A 21642-nucleotide genomic window follows, 5' to 3' on the forward strand; every position below is an offset into this window, starting at 1 on the left:
TTTGCAGGGGTGAAAGACTTGGGTGTGTGAGGTATATCTAAGGTACTTAAAGAAGAACAGGATTTATTAAAATTAACCCTTGATGTGGGACTACTCCCGCACTGCAAGGGTTATGTGCTCATTTTGGTTTAGAGAAGAAAATAAAAGAGATATACTCACCTGACCTTGCCTGGCTGCTAGACTGGTCCCCACAGCCTCTTCTCCACCAGGCTCTGGCAGTCTAAGGACCCTTGACATCATCACATCTAATACACATCCAAGGGATATACCTCTGCTGGAACGGAGGGGGAGGATCAAGTGAGTATGGCTGCTTTATTTTCACTTCTAGACCAAAACGAGCACTTAACCCTTGCAGTGCGAGGGTAGTCCCACTGCAAGGGTTCATTTTAACAAATCCTGGAGTTCTTCGTTAAGGTTTTAGGGTGCATCCATGGGCTACGGATGACCACCAGAATTGACCCAATGTGGATCTGCCATTGTAAAAGTGGTCATAGATAGATCAAGCCATACTCAGACAGCCAAACTAAGTGAGGTAACTTCCAGCACACAATCATGTGCAAGCAAAGAAAATAATGTTGTTTTTTTTGTTTTCCTTGCACATGATTGAGAATTCTTTGCAAAGTGAAATTTTACCGCATTCACTGAGCTAAGAAGAACAGCCTATTTGCCTTTAGTAAAACCAGCCCCTGGCTCTTCCCGTGGTCTTATATTATGCCTCATTTGTGTCAGATTTCACTGAGAACACAAAACTTAATGAAAGTTTTAGCTGCTTGCCGAAGACAGTTTAAACAAAAACACCTTGTCATTGGGCAGCTGGTATTACTAATATTAGTTGCTAGTCTGTGTCAGACCATGCATCAATGCATAACTAAAACCTTTTTAACCAACTTCATGTTGTCCTGCTAAGTGATTGTTGTCATACGTGAATGTCAGCCTATAGATAATCACATGACATATTTATTTTCTCAGTTGACAGGTAACTTGGATTTTGAAGACCCAAATAATATTGGTGCTGGCAATGAATATAGTCTAACGGTTTCAGTACAAGACATCGCATATCCATATTACAGACGTACGTAGCATTATTTTTATTTAAGATCTGGTTCACATGTACTAAAGCCTATTTTGTAATAACAAACATTGATATCCCTTTCTGTTTTCAGAAAATATTTATGTTTATGTGAAAACAACCCCAGTTAATGAATATCCCCCAGTGTTCAACAGTTCCTCTTATGTGTTTAACATTTCGGAACTCTCACCACGTAAGTAAGATCACAGTGCAATATTCTGATGTAACATAGTATGGAGATAAGTAGTTGTGGAAGAAAATGTAAAAAGGAACTATGTCAAAGGGAATGCATAACTTTCTACACACATTATTTATAGTATTTAAGATTCAAATACAAAATATTTTTGGTTAGATGAATGGCAAATCATTCAGCTCCTATTCAAATGCCGAAATATTATCAACTTACAGGCTGCTAGTGCTTTGCTAGTTATTTAGACTAACCCATATGTCCTTGTTATCTATTAAATGTGCAGTTGTCCAATGAAGGTTGTGCATTTTGTAGAAATTATCAGACAATATTTAAAAACATAAAAACAACTAAATAAAATAGACCCCAAACCATTATCGTTTCCCTTTGAACAATGTGTAGCAAGGAAAAAATGAAAATAGAGATACAATTTCTTATATTTGTATAAAAAGAAACCCGGGCTATTCTTTTAGGATACATACTACAAATACCTACCTTTGAAAATAAAAAAAACTGAGTTGTTGCATAAATTTCCATATGTAAGCAATGAACAATGCACAAATTGTAAAGGGAGGTCTTATTATAAGTTTACTGGATCTTGGTTGTCAGGACTGGCTGCAGAAACTCAGTCAGCGTAAATAGTGGCATGTTACATCACCTATAGCAGCTGCCATTCCCCAAGGTAAGTGTGCCTACTGGTACTGGATGCCCCGAAGTGCCGATATGCTCAGACTTAATAATGTTGCAGGCTAGCCCCTGGTACAAAGCAGAGGTACAGACTGGTGATGGAGGACATGACAAGAATTTTCCAAGGACCAGCTGAGGTCAGGACTGGCAGCAGACAGAGAATGTCCCAGGGACAGGCTGTGGTCAGGACTGGCTTAAGAAAGAGAGTAACCCAGGGACAGGCTGAGGTCAGGACTGATGGCAGGCAGAGTAATCCAGGAACAGGCTGAGGTCAGGATCATAGGCAAAAAGAGAGATTCCCAGAGAGAAGATACACATAGGCCGAACACAGGCTAGTGTAAACTGAAATATTATAAGCACAGATGCACAGGTTAGTGACGTGTAAATAAGGCACCACCAGAGACAAGGACAATCCCAGAACCGGAGGCGTGTGGCCAGATTCATTAAGCCACAGCTGACTATGCTAGTTCTGCAGCTAGCAAGACAGGTTGCTAAACACAGAGGCAGGATTAGTTAGCCCACACCCAACTAAAACAGGGCTGCAGCCAGCAATGCAAGCTGCCTGCACTACACAGGCAGCCGGACACTGGTCAATTTTGCAATATGGACATTACATTAAACCAAATCTGTCACTTAAATAAGACTGCTACTAAAAGACTTCCTTGTAAATAATTTCCTCTTCCTCCTCCCCACCTAATGCCATTCTAATGAAGAAATATCACAACCTGAAGTGTTGGCAGTTTTAGATTCTTGGTCCCCTCTAGTGCTCAGTGGTACATTCTGCCAGCCCCTAAGTTACTACTGTGTCCTGCAGTGACATAGGAGTCAGCGGGAGAAACCACTAAGTACAGTGGGAAGCTTAGGTTTTTGTCGAGATTTCAGGAGGCAACTTTCTTCATTCAGCTGCATGGGCAGTGGGAGAGGTGAATATTTACTTTCTTCTTTGCAAGGACATATTTTATGAGTAGTTTTATTTAATCCTTTTAATCAAAACTTGTGATCAGACCAAATTTTGAAAACTTGGTATGCACCTGTTTAAGCAACAAGTGCTTCTTTCTCAACCAATACTGTAAAATCTAAACAAGCATTTGGCTGAATTATAATTAGCAAAGTGTTCCAATAAAAGAGCACCATTTCATTACTTATTCAGTTGTCTGCAAGGTAAAACAGGCAACAAGAACTAAATACATGCCATAGTTAATCGATGACAACCTGAAGCAGAACTCCAGGCAAACTTTTTCTTAACCCTTGCAGTGGGACTACAACAACAATTTGATCCTCGTATACGGCTTGTTGTTAAACCAGTCCCTGGAGCCTCTCTCTCCCCCTCGACTGCAGCAGTCTAAGGATCCATGAGTCATCACGTCCAATACACTGTGGAGGGAATTGATCAAAACTGGAGCAGGCAGGATCTGGAGCAGTTGTCAATGCCAGCCAATCAGCTTCTCTCTTCAGTTTGATCAGTTAAGATTTGAAAATGAAAGAAAGGAGCTGATTGGTTGCCATGCACAGCTGCTCCAGATTTTGTCTGCTCCAGGTTTGATAAATCCACCTCCGTGTATAGGACGTTAGGACACTGCTGGAGGGAGACAGGCTGGAATGAGCTCTGTAACAGCCAACCGGCTGCAAGGTTCAAGTTAGTATAATTGTTTTATTTTTGCACGAAGGCACAAATGAGCACTTAGCCCTTGCAGTGCGGGGGGCAACCCCATGGCAAGGGTTAAGAAAAACGTTTGCCCGGAGTTTTTCTTTAATCATATCATTTCTCAGTGTTCATCCAGATGAAAGAAAGACAAAGCCCAACAAAGTAGCTGTGAATTTGTTCTAATGCCCATGTCAGATGGGCAAGTCTAGCATTGGTGACATCTCATTAGTTATAGAATTGCTAAATTGAACCAGCAATGTGCACTTCTCCCTTGCCAGCTATTTGGCTGCAGCAGAATGTCAAGCTGAGGAACTCTCATTAGCCCCATAAGTAGAACTAAATGATTAATAATCTAGTAAAATAATTTTGTTGTCATTGTAGCTTCTACAAGGGTTGGTCAAGTCTATGCAACAGATGCAGACTACCCCTACATCGGTATCACATACACACTTGTAGCTGGTGGCAGCACACTGGACGCTTCAAACATTTTCTGGATGAGTCCAACTACTGGGGAATTGCAGCTTGCTGATTACACGGATTATGAGACTACTCGACAATATCAACTTTTAATTCAAGCTACAGATTCCGGATCAAAGACTTCTACAACCTCAGTAAGAAATTGTACATTGTAATGACATTAATTCAATTGGTAGATGTTTCTTACCAATCTAATGATGTAATATATCAAGGAAATCAGAACTTGTTTTAGCTGTAGCTCCTTTATTTTATCAATGTTTCATAACAGTTGTCCAGTGAGTTCAACTTTGTTAGGTGTGTTGTAACATTGTGCCTTGGGCTATGCGGGCAATGTTTTTTTGTTTCAAAGTTTTTATTTTTTGACAGTGTATATCATACAAAGTACAGTAAACAGTACTGTGATGCATATAATAAAGAGACGCGGAGATAGTAGTTACTCTCAGGTAATATGCTGTTACGGTCACGGTATCTCCGAGCGTCTCAAAACAGGAGAGTTACGCAGGCAATGTTTAATGCTATTGCAGGAGCTTGTTGAGAGAATTAAATATTATACAAAAATAAAATTTCACAGTGTGTTAGTAGTAATTCAAACACTGACTAAAATGGCTGTGTAGCCCTAGACATAGAGTGGTTAACACCTAATCCAGTGCGTTCTAGCACTGGCTGGAACACGCTGAATCGCATGATAAAATCCTCCCTGCGTTCCGAGGCGTGGTGGCGCATTCAAGTCAATGGCACTGCAGCCACGCCCCCCGCCCCAATCGCCCCGCCCCAGAACGCGTGGACAGCAATGCCCTTGGTGCTGTCCTATGCGATCGCAACAAATAGCGCAAGTACTATTTTTTGAGATTGCATCGCACCAGACTGCACTGGCGAACGCATTGTGGGGTGGGAGGCATGGCTGCATTGCCATTGACTTGAAAGCACCACCACTGCCCCAGAATGTTGAGGAGAAGTAAAGTGTTTATTTTTGGTGTTAAGTGTAGGGATTTCCTGCACAGGGTGAATTAAGTGTTCTGCTGGCTACACATATCATGTTATGAGTGTTGTTATTGGTTAGGGGATCTGGTCTTGCAGGCATTCCGGTGAAGGTCCTCAGTCCTATAATCCCTAGTTGGTGATGAATCCCTGGGTCATAACCCTATAGATAGAGGGTACATCGGCCAGGTGTAGGTAGGAAAGGGAAAAGAGAGGGGGTAGTTCAATAAGCTTTTAATCACAAAAAAGACTAACAGGGTTATTCACAAAAGGGTGAAGAGTTTGGAGAAGGCAGAAGAAGTGAACAATCTAGGACAACATAGCTGATTTGGAAAAATTATCCAGTCCAGCTCACTTTTCAAATTAGCTATGTTGTCCTAGATTGTTCACTTCTCCTGCCTTCTCCCAACTCTTCACCCTTTTGGGAATAACCCTGTAAATTAATAAATGCAGCCTTCCGGCAACTTCTTTTACCACTTGAAAAGATCTAGAACTTTGGGGGTAATAGGTGTTGTCATACATTAATAAATTGCCATGCTTGAGTACAGCATTAGGGACAGCTTAAATGGACTAGGTAGTGGTATTGTTTATATTTTATGTATTTATTATACATACTACATGTATACTAATATTATACATTCTTGTTTTCTATCAGCTAGGGGAGCTTTGGAGCTGTTTTTCGCAGTTTCAGATGGTGCTTAGCTCATGTTAAAAAAAAAGCAATAGTAATGGTCTAATATAAAGTAAATAGGTCCATTTATTCTTACAGAGAAGCAACAGGAGTGTAGAATTGTTTTCATAGTTGTAGAATGATATATCCTGCTGCCTCTATTTCATGCTCTGAAAATGTTTTATGTTTAAATAAATCTTTAATGACTCCTCAGGACATAACTGATTGCCTTTACCATTTAGGTGACAGTGAATATTTTGGAGGCTAATGATGAAAAACCAATATGTACACCAAATTCATACACAATGTCTGTACCAGTGGATCAAGCAACAGGAACAAATATTCAGAATTTTAGGCTGGCATGTACAGATCGAGATTCTGGACCCACATCATTCCAGTATTCTATTAATTCAGGTAAATATTCTGTCCATCAGTAAAGATAACCCCATACTGTGAATATATCGGCCAGTTGTGAATAAAATAGGTCACATCATTTTATTAGCTGCTACATTTGTCAGCAGTGTTATGGACAAAACAGTTCAGGTTTTTATTGCTGTCTGGAATTCACATTTACACTATATACTATTTTACTTTAAAGAGACACTAAACTCAGGAGTTAAATCTTAAAAATGCATTCAAGTACCTCCGCTATTAACAAAAATGTACCTTATTTGTGCATCAGTCAGCTGTAGACCCTCAAATCATTTCTGAATTGGTGCTGACACTGCCCTTCCTTCTGGAGGGTGTCTACTGTTGTTCCCCATGGCCTTGTGTGTGTTGTAAAGTAGACACTGCTCCAAGCTCCCTCCCATGATTGACTACAATCTCAATACAAACTACTAAATTAAACGTGAGATTGTAGTCCATCACGGGTACTTGAATACATTTTTAAGATTTATCTTTTTAGAATTATAATTATAATCATTTGATTAAAGCGTAGTGTATGTACAATCAATTAAAAGTTTGAATTAAAAGGTCCAATTTTGGAAACATACCTGTTTGTAGACCAAGCGAAGCCATCTTTCGCTCTCTCACCCGTCTTTGCATTGCTAAAATATTCTGCATGGTGGTAGGAACCAAAAGATGGCTTTATAATCCTCATATTACGCTGCCTTGAAATAGACTTTAATACTGCCAATTGCAATATCCTACAAAATTAATAAATAAATACCCATGGTCAAATCTTGCCTCTCCCAGCAGTAGTCACAGTGCAAATTGTAGTAGGGTCTGTGCGCTGCACGGATACCACTATGAGTCACCAGGAGTAGGCATTCCTGAATGGACTGTTTCTGCATACAGTCCACACAAGCTAATGCTCACAACTGACATAGTAAACAAAGTAATCACACCCACAAATGATGCCAATCCTGAATGCTAACATCCACAACAAATCCAAGCAAAATAGATTGGTAGCAGGGAAAACAAATAGATGCGGAAGGCGGGCAAACAACAGTAGGGGTAGGGTTCCTTTACAGCCAAGGAAGGTGCCATCTGAGCGTCTGTTTGGATCAGCTATGACACCAGCCATTGGAAGGCTTGAAAGTTTGGTTGAGAGCTAAAATAGAAAGTTGGCATGCCTCAAAATAACTGTTTTGGGAGACATTAAATTGGTGGGTAAAGTAACTCTTTAAGTCAATATTGTGCCGAGCTAATAATCATACATATCTAATACATTGAAACATATATAAATGAGTCACATATATGAGCCTTCAAACAAATGAGGCATAGAAAATATCTACATAAAGACAAAAAAGTAATATATATTAAAAAAAGTCCCAAGGAAAAAACAAAAGCAAACAATGGTGATTGTGCAAAAGAATTCCTCAGATGATTCGCAGCCAATCTGCATATAACTCTCAGGTAAGGATAATCACCATTGTTTGCTTTTGTTTTTTCCTTGGGACTTTTTTTTGTCTATATTGCTTTTTTGTTTTTGTGTAGATATTTTCTATGCCTCATTTGTTTGAAGGCTCATATATGTGACTCATTTATATATGTTTCAATTTATTAGATATGTATGATTATTAGCTCGGCACAATATTGTTTTTCACATTTCCAGATATTTAGTTATATCCTTAGTGCTTGGTAGCTCTTACTTCCACATTACACTTACTGGGGCTGATCACCTTTATTGTTTATTTTTAACTCTTGAAGTCAGCGGTTCTCAACTTGTGGGTCGCGACCCCGTCGGGGGTCGAATGACGACTTGCCAGGGGTCGCCCTGGAGTCACCCGCTATTAGATAGCGGCTCCCGTCCGCCTGGGAGAGAAACACTTTCTCCCGGAAAGGTTTATTCTGCTCATTCGAGCAGAGTAAACCTTTCCCTGCGATCGTTTTTTTTTTCTGACATCGATGGCCGCCGGCCCCAGGTCTTCTTCTAGTCACTGACAGCAGCAGAGGACGGGTGCAATAGCTAGTTTGCTATTGGCTATTGCAAAGTGAAATAGCCAATAGGAATCTAGCTATGCATTGCTGTGGTGTTTTTTTTTTTTTTATTCTGACGGCGTACGCCAGTGGTTCTCAACCTGTGGGTCGCTGTGTGATTTCTGCTGTGCTAGGTGAGAGTCCTCCTCAGCCTTCTCCTAGCGCAGCAGTGTCAGTTCTCCCGCCACGCCACCAGATGTCGCTGCAGCAGCCGCGTCATCCCTAAATTTTACCTTTGGGGGTCACCACAACTTGGCAAATGTTACCAAGGGGTCCCGCCCCTAGAAAGGTTGAGAACCACTGCTTTAAGTAGTTCAGGCCATGAATGAAGTAGGCTCCAGAGAAATGCTGCAGATTCAACAATTGTATTGGAGACATGACAGCATGCAGACAATTGTGAGTAATCACTTTCAAAATAGTAGAAGAATTGACGCACATTAGGAAAAAAAAGAATAGGTGGGAGTTCAGCGTTAATCTATCTAACTATATGTAGGATGACTATAGAATATGCTTAGCATGTACAGTCTTAAGTGTATGTCTAGTAATACAACAAATCTGTGTAACATAAACCTGTGTTCATGTTAATTACAGGTAATATAAACAACCATTTTGCTTTCTCACCTTCTGCTGGGTCCAACGTCTCCCGCCTTATCCTTGCCAACCCATTTGATTACACCAATGGTGGCGACAAAACTTGGAATTACAAGTTATTGGTTTATATTACTGATGGCAATTTAATATCTAATTCACCTCAGCCAATAGGCCTTGTTCAGACTGGCACTGTGACTTTATATATTAATGTCTATATTCCTGGCCTGACTACCACTAAAACAACTACCACAGTAAGTAGTCAATCAAAATTAATTATCAATATCAGTATTGTTACCTAGTTACATAGTATTTGAGGTTGAAAAAAGACACAGGTGCATCAAGTTCAACCTTTGTGTGTGTACGTGTCTCTTGTGCGTGCATGTGAGCATAAGAGTCCATGTGTGATCTAGTATTTACGTGTACCTATACCCCTGTATGTTACGGTCTCTTATGATGGAATCTAATTGATGTTTGAATTAATCAATATTCTTTGCTGAATGATGTTGATGTTAAAATTTGCATATCAAAGTTTGCAGTAAAATGCGCATCTGTAAAAGCATACTGAAGCGCATGCTTTATGTGTCTATTGGAAAATGTTGCCCTGATTACAAATACACATATGGTACACAGTCTATATGCCTAGGGCTTCTGTTTTTCAAACCTTTTACTGTCTGAGTACACCATGGCACTCCACTGTGTGAAATAAGCTGTAGTCTTCCAAAAACATAATCCTAAAACTACCATTTTGCACAACAAAGATTCCAGAATTCTCCCATCAAAGTCTCTCTGCAGTCTAATTATGCATACATCAGTTCATTCAGAGAAAACATGCATCTCCGGTAGATAGGTTGCCTGGTAGAGACTATATTTCTACTTAGAGATATTATGCAGTCTACTAGATACTAGTGCAGTCATTTTTAGCCAACTATCATGGTAAATTAATAGGAAAACTGATTTACAGTTCTATTTTAATTGTTCTGGTTATGTGAAATGATTGGTAAATAACTATATGGCTATTGTACTGAATGAGCTGTATGGTGGCTCTTTACAAGGGATGATGACTTCTTATTTTGTTATACCACAAAAAGATCCTGCAGCCTTCCATGGCTGAAAATATAAAACATTGGTATGTTGGTTTTTGGCACCAGCACTGGTTCTTCTCTGCATATACCTTTTGGTGCTGGAGGACCACCATTGTTGAATAGTTTTAATAGTTCATCTTTACCTCCCATGTTGGTTTTTTTTTATGTTATTTTGCTGTATTCTCTCACTTTCAGAGCAGAAATGTCAGCTGTCAAAGTATGGCCCAAGGGAGGCTGTCTAATCTCCTGCTTCAGCTCATTGCTGATAAGGGACACTCATAAAATGATCAAATAACAAAGATGCTGGCAGGGCTACAAGAAAGAAAACTGTTCTCCTCTGGTTCTCAGCTCTGAGCTAAGGCAGGTGATAGGATAGCCTTTGCAGGAACCCACTGTTTCCAAGAACCACCTGCACTCCTTAGGTCTGCAACCTTCCAAAGGTGGTGGTGCTCTGGTGATCACACGGATGGCGCCGTGCAAAACTCAGAATGTTCTCAACAGGTCACCGGCACATACACAGATGAATTCAATATAGATATGTTTATTGAAGAATGTCACAACATGTCATTAGAAGCTGAAGCTAGCGTTTCGGGACCTCACAGGGACCCTTCATCAGAGCGACATAGTAACAACATGTTTAAGTGAACAGCAGATATATATATACATATCAGGCCAGGGGCATGAAGAATCATCCCATGCTGTTATAATGAGACTATTCTGCAGGAACCTAGACGCCTGTTAAGCTAACCTTTCTGCTATGAGAGGCAGAGAATACAATTGAATAACAAGACATAACGCTATCTATGATGGTAAAGAAACAGGTACATGTAAAGCAAAAATTAAGTGTGCTTTAAGTGCATATTTTGATTTATCATTGCACGGTTTACCTTCAAAGATAATTGTCTTTGTAATAAAGTTATCTTTAAAATGTAGTTTCCCAATGATGCACTAGAAGGAGCTCCAGGTGACTCAATGCAAATACTCTCTCACACATAGAGAAAGCATTGTTTTTTAATTAATTGTACTATGGTAAGGAGCAGTGAAGCCCAAGTGTTGTGTAGCACTGCAAAGTTTTTTACACATTCATTTATGTGGAGAGGAGTTGATGCCAGGCAAACCATCCCTATTATGTTATTGTGGCCAACTGTGCATGAAAAACATCTTTTGGAGAGATATAGACATAAATGTGAGGTAATTTTTACCACTTTCATTGTGATTCGTGGTTTCACATATTTTGCCAGTAAACACTGTGACTTCTATGGAGTAGAGATTGATGAGCAACATGGCAGACATTATTAACGTTAAAGATATTTGAATAAGCGAAATGCAGGGACAAGGCCAGTCCCTTTCTATTTACATATTTAGTGTAAATAATTGGCTTTAAAATTCTAAAGGCATTTTTCTACTCTGTCACCTCTGATGTTTTTAATGGCAGCCTAAAAATTGCTTACATTTCCCTCCTCTATTAGAACAAAGCTAGTTCCTTTATCCCTGGAAGATTAACATTCACAACATCGCACAGTCACATATTGTCTATGATTTGGATTAGGGCTTTGCGATGTGTATCTGCTGACATGTATGGAAACCTGATATAGCGCTGTTACTGAGCTCTCTAGGTGACAAGGTGATTATCTTTTGGCAGAGATTTAACGCACTAAGGCAAAGGGTGTGCAGTTCTTGCAAGGCTAACAAACCCAACACTGAACCCTACCATTATCACTACTCCCCTTTATATATCAGCTGTGTTCTGACATTGTTCAGAGCAAATAAGCATTTCTCTTTACTTTATGTGTGTTTGACTATTCTGTTTACAGCTAGTTACTAAATCACAAGTAGCAGGCAGTACCATACAGAACACAAGTTGCAAGTACAGTAATACCATACAGAACACAAGTAGTACTGTAGTTCCACACAGAACACAAGTAGCAAGTCGTACCATACAGAACACAAGTAGGAAGTCGTACCATACAGAGCACAAGTAGCAAAAAGTACCATACAGAACATAAGTAGCAAGTATAGTAATACCATACAGAACACAAGTAGCAAAAAGTATCATACAGAACACAAGTAGCACCATAGTACCCTGCAGACCACCAGTAGCAAGTAGTACTATACAGAACACAAGTAGCAAGTAGTACTATACAGAACACAAGTAGCAAGTAGTACTATACAGAACACAAGTGGAACCATAGTTCCATACAGAACACAAGTAGCACGTAGTACCTTACAGAACACAAGTAACACCATAGTACCATACAGAACACAAGCAGCAAGTAGTGCCATACAGAACACAAACAGCAAGTAGTACTATACAGAACACAAGCAGTAAGCAGTACATTACAGAACAAAAGTAGCTCCATAGTTCCATGCAGAACACAAGTAGCACTTAGTACCTTACAGAACACAAGTAACACCATAGTACCATACAGAACACAAGCAGCAAGTAGTGCCATACAGAACACAAGCAGCAAGTAGTACTATAGAGAACACAAGTAGCAAAAAATGCCATACAGAACACAAGCAGCACCATAGTTCCATACAGATCGAAATAGCAAGAAGTACCATACAGAACAGAACCCCTCTGCAGGTCCTTAACCAGTGGTCCATGGCATATAGTTTTATATCTGCATATCTATCTTTCTGTAAGTACACTTTGGTTTTAGAGTTGTTGTGACACAGCAATGTACAGATTTAGTTATTTAAGTCAATGAGTGTCATTGTGAATAAGGACAAATAATGACTATGTAAGTGCCATGAAAGTACGATTTGTAAAGCTAGTTTTCTATGAAGCATATTCAAGTTTCCTAAACTGAAAGTAAATCAAGTCTATATTTATAGGCTTGGTATAGCTTGGCACTAAAGCTGCTCACTGCTGCCTTCTATATGACTGCCACATACTGCCTCCCCCTTCTCTACCAGTGATTGTGTTCTAATCTACTGCCTGTGGCAAGGCTAATAGTATATGAGCCCAATGATTGAAAGATGTGGTTGGGTCTGGTAGAAATGAGCAGTAATTAGTAAAAAAACACCCCTCTGGCCATATCATTAATTATAACAATCCCCTGGGAGTGTTTTAGCATCTTCCTACAAAACTGTAGCATGTAAAAATAAATGAATAAATGTGCTTACCTAATTACATATCAAAGAAAGGAGCGCTTTCTCTGCTGCAGGCAACCCCCGCCCCACATGCTCTCCACTGTAGTCTGCCCCTCCATTAACCACAGCGCCATCTTTATCTTCATCTTGTCCCTTCTTCCTTCACTTAGAGGCCAGCCTGCAAATGAGGCAATACCGTGCATAGAAGGGGAGTAATCCACCCCTTGTAATCAAGGTCCAGAAGTAATATTAATTGTAATAAGGCACATTTATCAAATATTTGTACTTGCTGTTTATATCTTGCAAAAAATCATTTAATCAATCAAAAGTTCCTTAACAATAATAATAATAATAATAAAAAATGATGACAGGCGTACTTTTAATAATTTCTCTTTGTATGTTTACAGCCTAGTGTTATCTATGTAGTGAACTCTAAAAATGTGTATTCAGAGGCTGCCTGGTATGTGCCTTTCGTGATCACACTTGGTTGTTTGCTTCTTCTTGGCTTGCTCGGGCTCTTGGGTTACTTCATTGCAAAATACTGCCCATGCAGGACGAGTCCCAAGCCAGACACTGAAATGCTGTAAGTATGCAGATTAAAACATATTCCGTTTTTATTGCAGTTTTTGATATGTTTACACCAACAATGGCCCATAATTTAGTGTAGACAAATGGGGTTGATTTACTAAAGGCAAATCGGCTGTTCACTTTGCAAGGGAGGTTTCCTTTAGGTCGGTGAATGTGGTGGAAAGGCACTTTGCAAAGAATACCCAATCATGTGCAAGAAAAAAACCCTGTATTTTTGCACATGATTTGATGATGGAGGTCAGCAGAGTTTTTACCTCATTCAGTAAACTAAGACAAAACTTTCCCTGCAAGGTGCAAAATGAACAGCCTTCAGTTAAAGTAATTCAACCCCAATGTGTCTCCATTCAGATATTCTTATAACCTTTACACTGAAAGAAAGCTTTGAAGATAAGTGATTTATAGACATCATATCAATGTGCCCTGTGGCTTCTAATTAAAACCCTGTAGAAATACTAAAATCTTTCAGACCCAAAACATAAGTCACTGTCACAGTATATAGCAGTGGTGGCGAACCTTGGCACTCCAGCTGTGGTAAAACTACAAATCCCAACATGCATCTGCCTCTGGGAGTTATGTCTGTGGCTGTCAGAGCCTTGCAATGCCTCATGGGACTTGTAGTTCCAAAACAGCTGGAGTGCCAAGGTTCGCCGCCACTGGTATATAGTATTATGGACCGGCCTCTCTTTACATCCAGCACTTTTGCTGGCTTTGCTGTTATTCTAGTTGTGCCAGTAGACTATGCTATGTCTTCCAAAGTTCCAAAGGTAGTCGATTATCTTTATATTGAAAAGGACAATTATTTCCACATTCAGAGGCACCTAATGGGAACTATTAATTTAAATTTTTGGTTCCAATAAAATAAAGTAAATGCAGAGGTAGGGTCCTTCGAACTGTTAGCTGGAATGATGTCAAACAGGGGTCCCCTTTTAGATTAAATTAGGTAAAAGATTCACAATAAATAAATGTAATGTTTCTAACCTGAGAGGCCAATTAGTGGATATAATGTAAAGAGATGTTACCACTTCTGCTGTTTATTTACCAATACTGAAAGTGGTTGCTCGATCTTATCTTATGACCTTAATTTCTTATTAGTTTAAATACATCATAATGCTCTTTAAATTATATTGGAAATATGAGCGCTGTGTTATTATATACCATTTTAATATATTTTTTATGTTTTTTCCCCTACAGAATTAAACCTGTGGGTAAGTACACAGCTGATTATATATGCCATTGCAGAGCAAGTGCCTTGTTTCTATTGTGATCTAGGAAACTGGACATCTAAAATGTTTCCAGTAGAAGTATGCATTCAAATCCATGTCATTCAAAATGTCCAGTCTGATATGTCTGCTCTATTTAAACATGCTCTGGTTTATAATGCGTGTAACAGAATAATGTAGCAGCGATATCCTTACATCTTACTAGCCTATCAACTACCATTCTGTACAGTGTTAAGGACACCGTTATACATTTCAACTATTATGTAATGTACAAAATGTTTTGTAGACAAATTTCGGAATGTTAAATACTACTAACATAGTTATTACTGCTTGAGCTGCAGTAATAACTATACTAGCAGTCTTTAACACTTTTATTGAATATTAACAAATGTGGTTGACCGTCTTATACACAGGCAGCCATAAGAAACTAACTTCACCTCCCTAATAAAAAATAAATACACCATGATTTACTACATGAGACTGTGTATAATATAAAAAAGCAGAACATTCAGATACATTATAAACATAAATCATTACATACATTCAAAAAAGACAACTATGTAACATATATAGATAATGATAAACAAAGACAATGTAGAAATGTAACAAAATGGGAACAATGGCTTAAACTTTTAAACTACAAGTTTAAAAGTTAAACTCTAACCATAAATTCCTAATGTTCCCAAATGAAAACATCTAAAAACTACATTGCACATATATAAACATGTTTTATATTATTTTCACAGAAAAGAAGGTTAAACAAGATGTTGTGTGGGTAAGTTGTTGAAAACTATAATATTTAGTTATCACAGAACCACAGTAGAAGTTATTCTTTATCAGGATGCCACACAGCTATAAGTAGGATCTCTTCAGAGATCATAAGAGGCATGGACTGTTTGGCATGGGTAACTTAATTGTTTACAATTAGGGGTAAAAAATGTAAGTAATGTTGCCAATGAAGATTATAGCAGAAGAAATATCAGACCTTGAAGTATTAAGAAGGGTGGAGGATCCGCGGTCATGATGCAATACCCCACAGAATAAAAGCATGTGCCAAACCTCCTAAAGGAGAGTAGACTCCATTTAGTAGTAGAGTGGACTCATGTATTATAATAAGAACTAATATATATATATATATTAAAATTAAAATGTTATGGGTCAGGTAGATACCATTTACATTATTGCATTATGACAATTTGCTTTTTGAACCAGTAGGTGGAGGTTCAGCATCCCTTTCACATTTTCCAAGCTCCCTATTTGCTTCTTAGGTTAAAAGCCTGTTGTTTGTAGAGCTTAAAAGCTCAAGCTGAAATTTACACCAAAAAAAAGGGACTAACTTAATACATTGACTAATCACTTATTGGACAGTTTAACCTGAGGTTTCAGTCAGACAAATGGAGCCTCAAGGCAGTCAGTCTTTGCTGTCTCTTTAGCTAACCTGTAGTGCTGTGTGAATCCTGTATCATGTACTGTTTCTTTGTCAAATAAATGTGTGTGTGTGTGTGTGTGTATACTGTATGTGTATATACGTATACACACACTGTACAGTGTATATACTGAATTGATGCAATAATTAGGTTCTACTTATTCCACAGGAAATGACTAAAATGAACACAGTCTTTGATGGAGAAGCTGTAGACCCAAGTAAGTTTTGCTGTACAGTATATTAAACTTAGCTAACATCAGTTAATTCATATAAACAAGCCATATATGTATAAAGTATTAATACTCACATGCATATAAAGACTGTACATAAGAAAAGTTTAAATATAGTAAAATACAGTTTTCACACCCACTAGTAGTGGCTTTTACAAATCAGGTTGCTTTATTGTTTATATATTTCCTCTCATCTTGGTATTTCTCATGTAAAAATTATTTGACAGGAAATAGGGTGTGGATCAACAATTTATACTCCTCTAATGTTCCACTGTTAGGTTAAACTTCTATAAACTCTATAACAGTATACAAATAATATTTAATTTATTTAAACATCCTGCTGTACATACAGTATAAAAAAACACTAAAACCTTCCACCAGCATGATGCTCATAAACTCATCATTTTTCCGCACGTAATTCCATCAAGATTATTAAACACATGATTCCAATGTCTGCATTCTTTTGTATATTCAAAATGTTTCTACTTATTTGAATATCCAGCTTGTGTCCTCTGGATGTATGTATTTCTCCTGCCCTAAGCTGCCTATAACATATAGAGCAGGGGTAGCCAAACTTCACCCCTCCAGCTGTGGGGAAACTACAAATCCCATGAGGCATTGCAAGCCTCCGACAGCCACGGGCATGACTCCCAGAGGAGGATGGATGTTGGGATTTGCAGTTTCACCAAAGCTGGAGGTTTGTCTACCTATGTGTCTGTATCCAGCTGTTTGTGATCAGATTGGAAAGTGTTCTAATATCAATATGGTAGCAGCAGATAATGGTGGCAAAGGCTTGTCAGGGGGAGAATACATTGGACAGTTTGGAAAACCTTGCATGATTGTTGCTGTTTTTTTCTACGTTAAACCATAGTTGGTGATGTATGGTTGGACCATATCTACATCACCATGTTTACATGACTGAGCGCCTTTTGTTGTTTAGTTCAAATCATGAGAATATTTTAGAGGCGCTGGAAGGAGTCTTTTATCCTTTTTGATAAACCCAACTTGATTTGTAGGTACATCATTAGCTTATGGCTAGGCAGCTCGGAGACTCTGTCTCCAATAGGAGATACTGGGAGCAACTCAGGGACAGAGAACAGAAGACCACAGACCAAAACGAATGTCAAAGACCATAAAAAGGTTTGACAATTGTGTTGATCAAACAGCCTGGCTCTGGACTCTAACATCCGTTTGAGCTGGTGCTTTTCTGTTTTCTGTCCCTTTGTTGTTTAGGGCTGTATTTCTAATGTAAATAATGGGAAGGAGGCATAGGATCACTTGTTATCCCCAAATAGTGGTACAATTCAAGAGTATAAGGAAAAAAGATCATTGTGATATGTATGCACACATATGTTTGATATGATATAATAAAAGATGTTCGGTAATAGAAAAAGTGTGCAATAAACACCCCTCCTTTATACATATACTGTATCAATTAAGTAATATATTTTCAGAGATTGTTACAGTTACCACTCCCTTCTGTAAACAAGCAAGGGTACCACAGTTCAGTTAATACATCAGTAAACAGAGAACAAAACAAGAGCATAGTTTCACCTTCATTCACAAATAACTGGCATTCTTCAGTATATTTGCAAACAACTATACTAGTAAACAAACCACAGCTCAGTCACGCAATAATCTAAGAATTGTGTATGTAGCAAAAGTGAATGGGACGTTTCCTAGGGGGTGCATCCTGGCGTATTATTCTGTTGGCACAGCACTCACAGAAGAGGCATGCTGTGCTGTAGCCAAATGCTGCCAAATGCAGTGCAAATGTATCTAGTGCTGAGATATGTAATGTATGGTATTGACCTGTCAGTATGTATTCAACCAGTCAGAAGGTGGGACTGTTTTGAATCACTAGTGTAATGTGCAAAGCTCTGTGCCCCATAAGAGAGGAGGCAAGTGAATGTTGCTGCTAGGGCTGGGAAAGTAAGTAGCTGTTGGAGGATGAATGTGTGCTGGGAAGATAATTATGTTTGAAGAAGGGAGCTGAACAGTTGCCGAGGATGAGTATGTGGCATGCATGGGGGGAGGCTAAAAATATGCTGGGAGGCTATGGGGGAAATGTACTTATTGCACATACAATACATACAGCAGGGAGAGGGAGATGTATATACTGTTGTGGTGGTAGGCAGACATACTGTATATAGATCTGTGAGAGAGATTGGCATCCTTTTTTGAGGGCATCAAGTAAGATTCATGGGGTTGAAAGCTGTGAACTATGGCCATCTTCGATGAAGGTTAAGTGCAGCACATGCTATTTTGGCAGGGTCTGTATTAGCACCAATTTCAGAATACACCAGCCTCTAGTCCAACTAAGTATTATTAAAAATGTATTTAATGAAAATTAAAATGCTCTCACTGTAAGTACCTGACACCTATCTTTGTATTTGCTTTCCATGCTATTCTGCATACTAAGGCTGAAAAATGGAGGACCGGCACTGTAGGCCAGTTAGGACTTTACTACATTGCACAGGGCTGACGATCTAACACTAGGAGTTTGCTTAAAAGAAAGGAAGAGCATAAGGACATTTTATTTGGTTTGGTGATGCTTCTTCATTGTTCAAACAGCACTCTTGAAGTTGGGTTGTTAAGAAGTTGTTTTGCTTGTTTGTAGCAGAGATAAGTGAGGTTATACTCCAGAATGTACTTTGTGGCAGGGGCGTCAAATATGTATTCTAACTGTGTATTATACTAATTGGCAGGAATGTAGCTTTAAATACTATGGCCAATAGAAGCCTAGAACTAAACTTGTCACCTTTTACGTTTCTTTTAACATGTCTTACCATTCACTCACATTTTAAACTAAGCATAATCCTTCCGCAAATACAATCAGTATGTTAACTTCATCATTATATTCATTGTATTGGTGGAATTACATTTATAAGTCACTAAACACATACAGAAAGGTATAGATGTGTACAAACCAAAGATCATAGTTTATTGTTCTGAAATTAGTGTTCTGACTACTTGCTGTTGTTCTTTAACCAATTGACATCCGCGGTGTTAAACCCCCTTCCCATCCAGGCCATTTTTCAGTATTCAGCGCTGCGGTACTTTAACATTAATAAATAAATGTCTTATTATGTCACATATAAACCAATGCTCAGTTTATAATGTTAGGTTTGATTTCAGAATGCAGTCCTATAATGATCCTTGTGATATCCAGCAACCATTGTAGACACTGAATTAGTATTAAAATAGTCTATAATCAAGAGTTTGTTACTTTAAATACTACATGCCTTATATACAGTATATTATTAAATGTACTATATTCATTCTCTGGCATAGGCAACACACTGTAGGCTATGTTGATCAAGACTGAATTGAGTATTAAAATGGATTAGCAGAAAAAGGCAGGCACTCACTAGCTAGACATACAAACATTAGATGTGGGATAATACAGGAAATCTCTCATACAATGGTGTATGTTCAACAGGTTGCAACAAACTAAGTCTCAGACCTGCCTGACCAGATCACATTAAGGAAGCTGACAGATTGGTGCTTGTTAAACAATTTACATTCAGTTTTAGTAGCAGCTAGGGAACACCTTCCACTGTGTAAGCCTGTACTGCTATTTCTACCATGGTACGTGCTAACATTAAAGAGTTCTATCTGGGTCTTCTAGTTACAGGAAATGTCTATGAATATAATTCCAAGTCTGGTGCCAGAAGATGGAAAGACACAAAGCAGCCTATAAGCACTGCTCAAGCTCCACAGCAAACAGCGGCCAGTCCCACTCAACCTACAGCTCCACCACCAGCATCAAGTGGCACCCCCCAAAAGAAGGAAAACCCACCCAATAGTCCTACCAAAGATGAAGGAAAGAATGCTACAAAACCTGCTACACCTAAAAGACTTCAAACTCCTAACCAAACATCACCAAATATGGAGTCTGGAAGTAAAATTCCTGCCAACAGAGCTCCAATGTCCCCAAGGCTCTCTCCAAACGTGTCTCCTAAAATACCCCAAACTCCTATACAGTAAAATGAGCCTATTGTTAAAAAAATATAGCACTGTACATTCATCTACTCTTCTTTCAAGAGTAATATGTATAGACAATTATGAATGTATATAGCCATAAATGATGTAATAAGTTATGCTTCTCAGGCATGTGTTGGATGATTACATACAACCATGAACCACCAGTGGGTATAATGAGGCATTCCAGTTTTCTTTGAAAGGGAGTCTGTCACAAAGCATAATACTTGTGGGAGAAACTAATGGAAGCAAATGGAAGCAATCATTCTCTGACTTATTGCTTGCAAATTCTAGCACAGGGACATTTCTTGCAGTGAGTGTGAACAGGTGAACAGGTTGTGCCACTCTTCCACACAGGTCTTTTCTTCTGTGATATATTCCCTATTAAAGACATATGTGAATGCTTTACACAGTTTTAGCACTTTATGGTACAGTCATTATTTAATTTGACATTCCATGCGACTGAATATGCTATAATTGATTTAAATAGAATTAATAAGAAATATTGATATATATTTTCTAAATTTTGTATGCATAAAACAAAGAAGTATTAGCTGAGCTATATACAGTATATGCTGTGAATTATTAAAACCGGTAGGGGTTGATTTACTAAAGGCAAATAGGCTGTTCACTTTGCAGGGGAACTTTCCCTTAGCTTAGTGAATGTGGTGAAAATTCACTCTGAAAAGAATACCCAATCACGTGTAAGGATAAAAAAAAGACAGTCATTTTGCTGGCAGATGATTGGATGATGGAAGTCAGCAGAGCTTCACCTCGCTCAGTAGGCTAAGGGAATATTTCCTTGCAAAGTAAAAATTCTCTTGGAAATAAAATTTGCTTTTAGTAGATCAACCTCTATAATATTAGGACCTCAAAGTCAGACTTAAAACCGAAATCTTTAAATGAATAATCTGCAAACTCTTCATGAAGCTCGATTCTGCAAATTAAAAGTTCAATACAAAATGTAATTTTTGCTGTAAAGTTGTTTTATACATTGGTTTAAATTTGAAAAGTAATATTGTTTATATGAATCTTTAAGCCTAAGTCCAGCCATAGCCCATTGTTTTCATTTTGGAACTGTAAGGGTTAAAAATCGCAGGATTTTATTGTTGTCAGTATTTTATAGTAGAGTGGAGAAGAGTTAGAATCTAATTTTTATTGTTGTGTGTATTCCTGCTTAGGTGTCCCCATGACACTCTGAATAAGGGTATGACAGCATTTTACTGAGGCAGGAAGTGAGGGTGAATCTGCCTGGCAGAGACATGGACAGCAATAAGAGTTTACAAAG

The 21642-nt window shown here is 38.5% G+C and overlaps 1 protein-coding gene across 1 annotated transcript in view; it reads left to right on the forward strand.

Moving 5' to 3' along the window:
* The window catches only part of CDHR3 (cadherin related family member 3), a 43548-nt gene extending 23188 nt beyond the window's left edge, over positions 1 to 20360 (forward strand). Inside the window, exons 10-19 of the mRNA XM_018568626.1 lie at positions 970 to 1072; positions 1164 to 1262; positions 3970 to 4199; positions 5956 to 6127; positions 8729 to 8979; positions 13314 to 13489; positions 14686 to 14699; positions 15461 to 15489; positions 16310 to 16358; positions 20002 to 20360. Of these exons, the coding sequence (XP_018424128.1) occupies positions 970 to 1072; positions 1164 to 1262; positions 3970 to 4199; positions 5956 to 6127; positions 8729 to 8979; positions 13314 to 13489; positions 14686 to 14699; positions 15461 to 15489; positions 16310 to 16358; positions 20002 to 20360 (1482 nt within the window). The remainder of the gene's footprint in view (positions 1 to 969; positions 1073 to 1163; positions 1263 to 3969; positions 4200 to 5955; positions 6128 to 8728; positions 8980 to 13313; positions 13490 to 14685; positions 14700 to 15460; positions 15490 to 16309; positions 16359 to 20001) is intronic.
* Positions 20361 to 21642: the final 1282 nt, after the last annotated feature.

This window comes from Nanorana parkeri, unplaced genomic scaffold (assembly GCF_000935625.1).
Source record: "Nanorana parkeri isolate BGI_ZX_2015 unplaced genomic scaffold, ASM93562v1 scaffold1221, whole genome shotgun sequence".
In the NCBI taxonomy this organism is placed as follows: Eukaryota; Metazoa; Chordata; class Amphibia; order Anura; family Dicroglossidae; genus Nanorana; species Nanorana parkeri.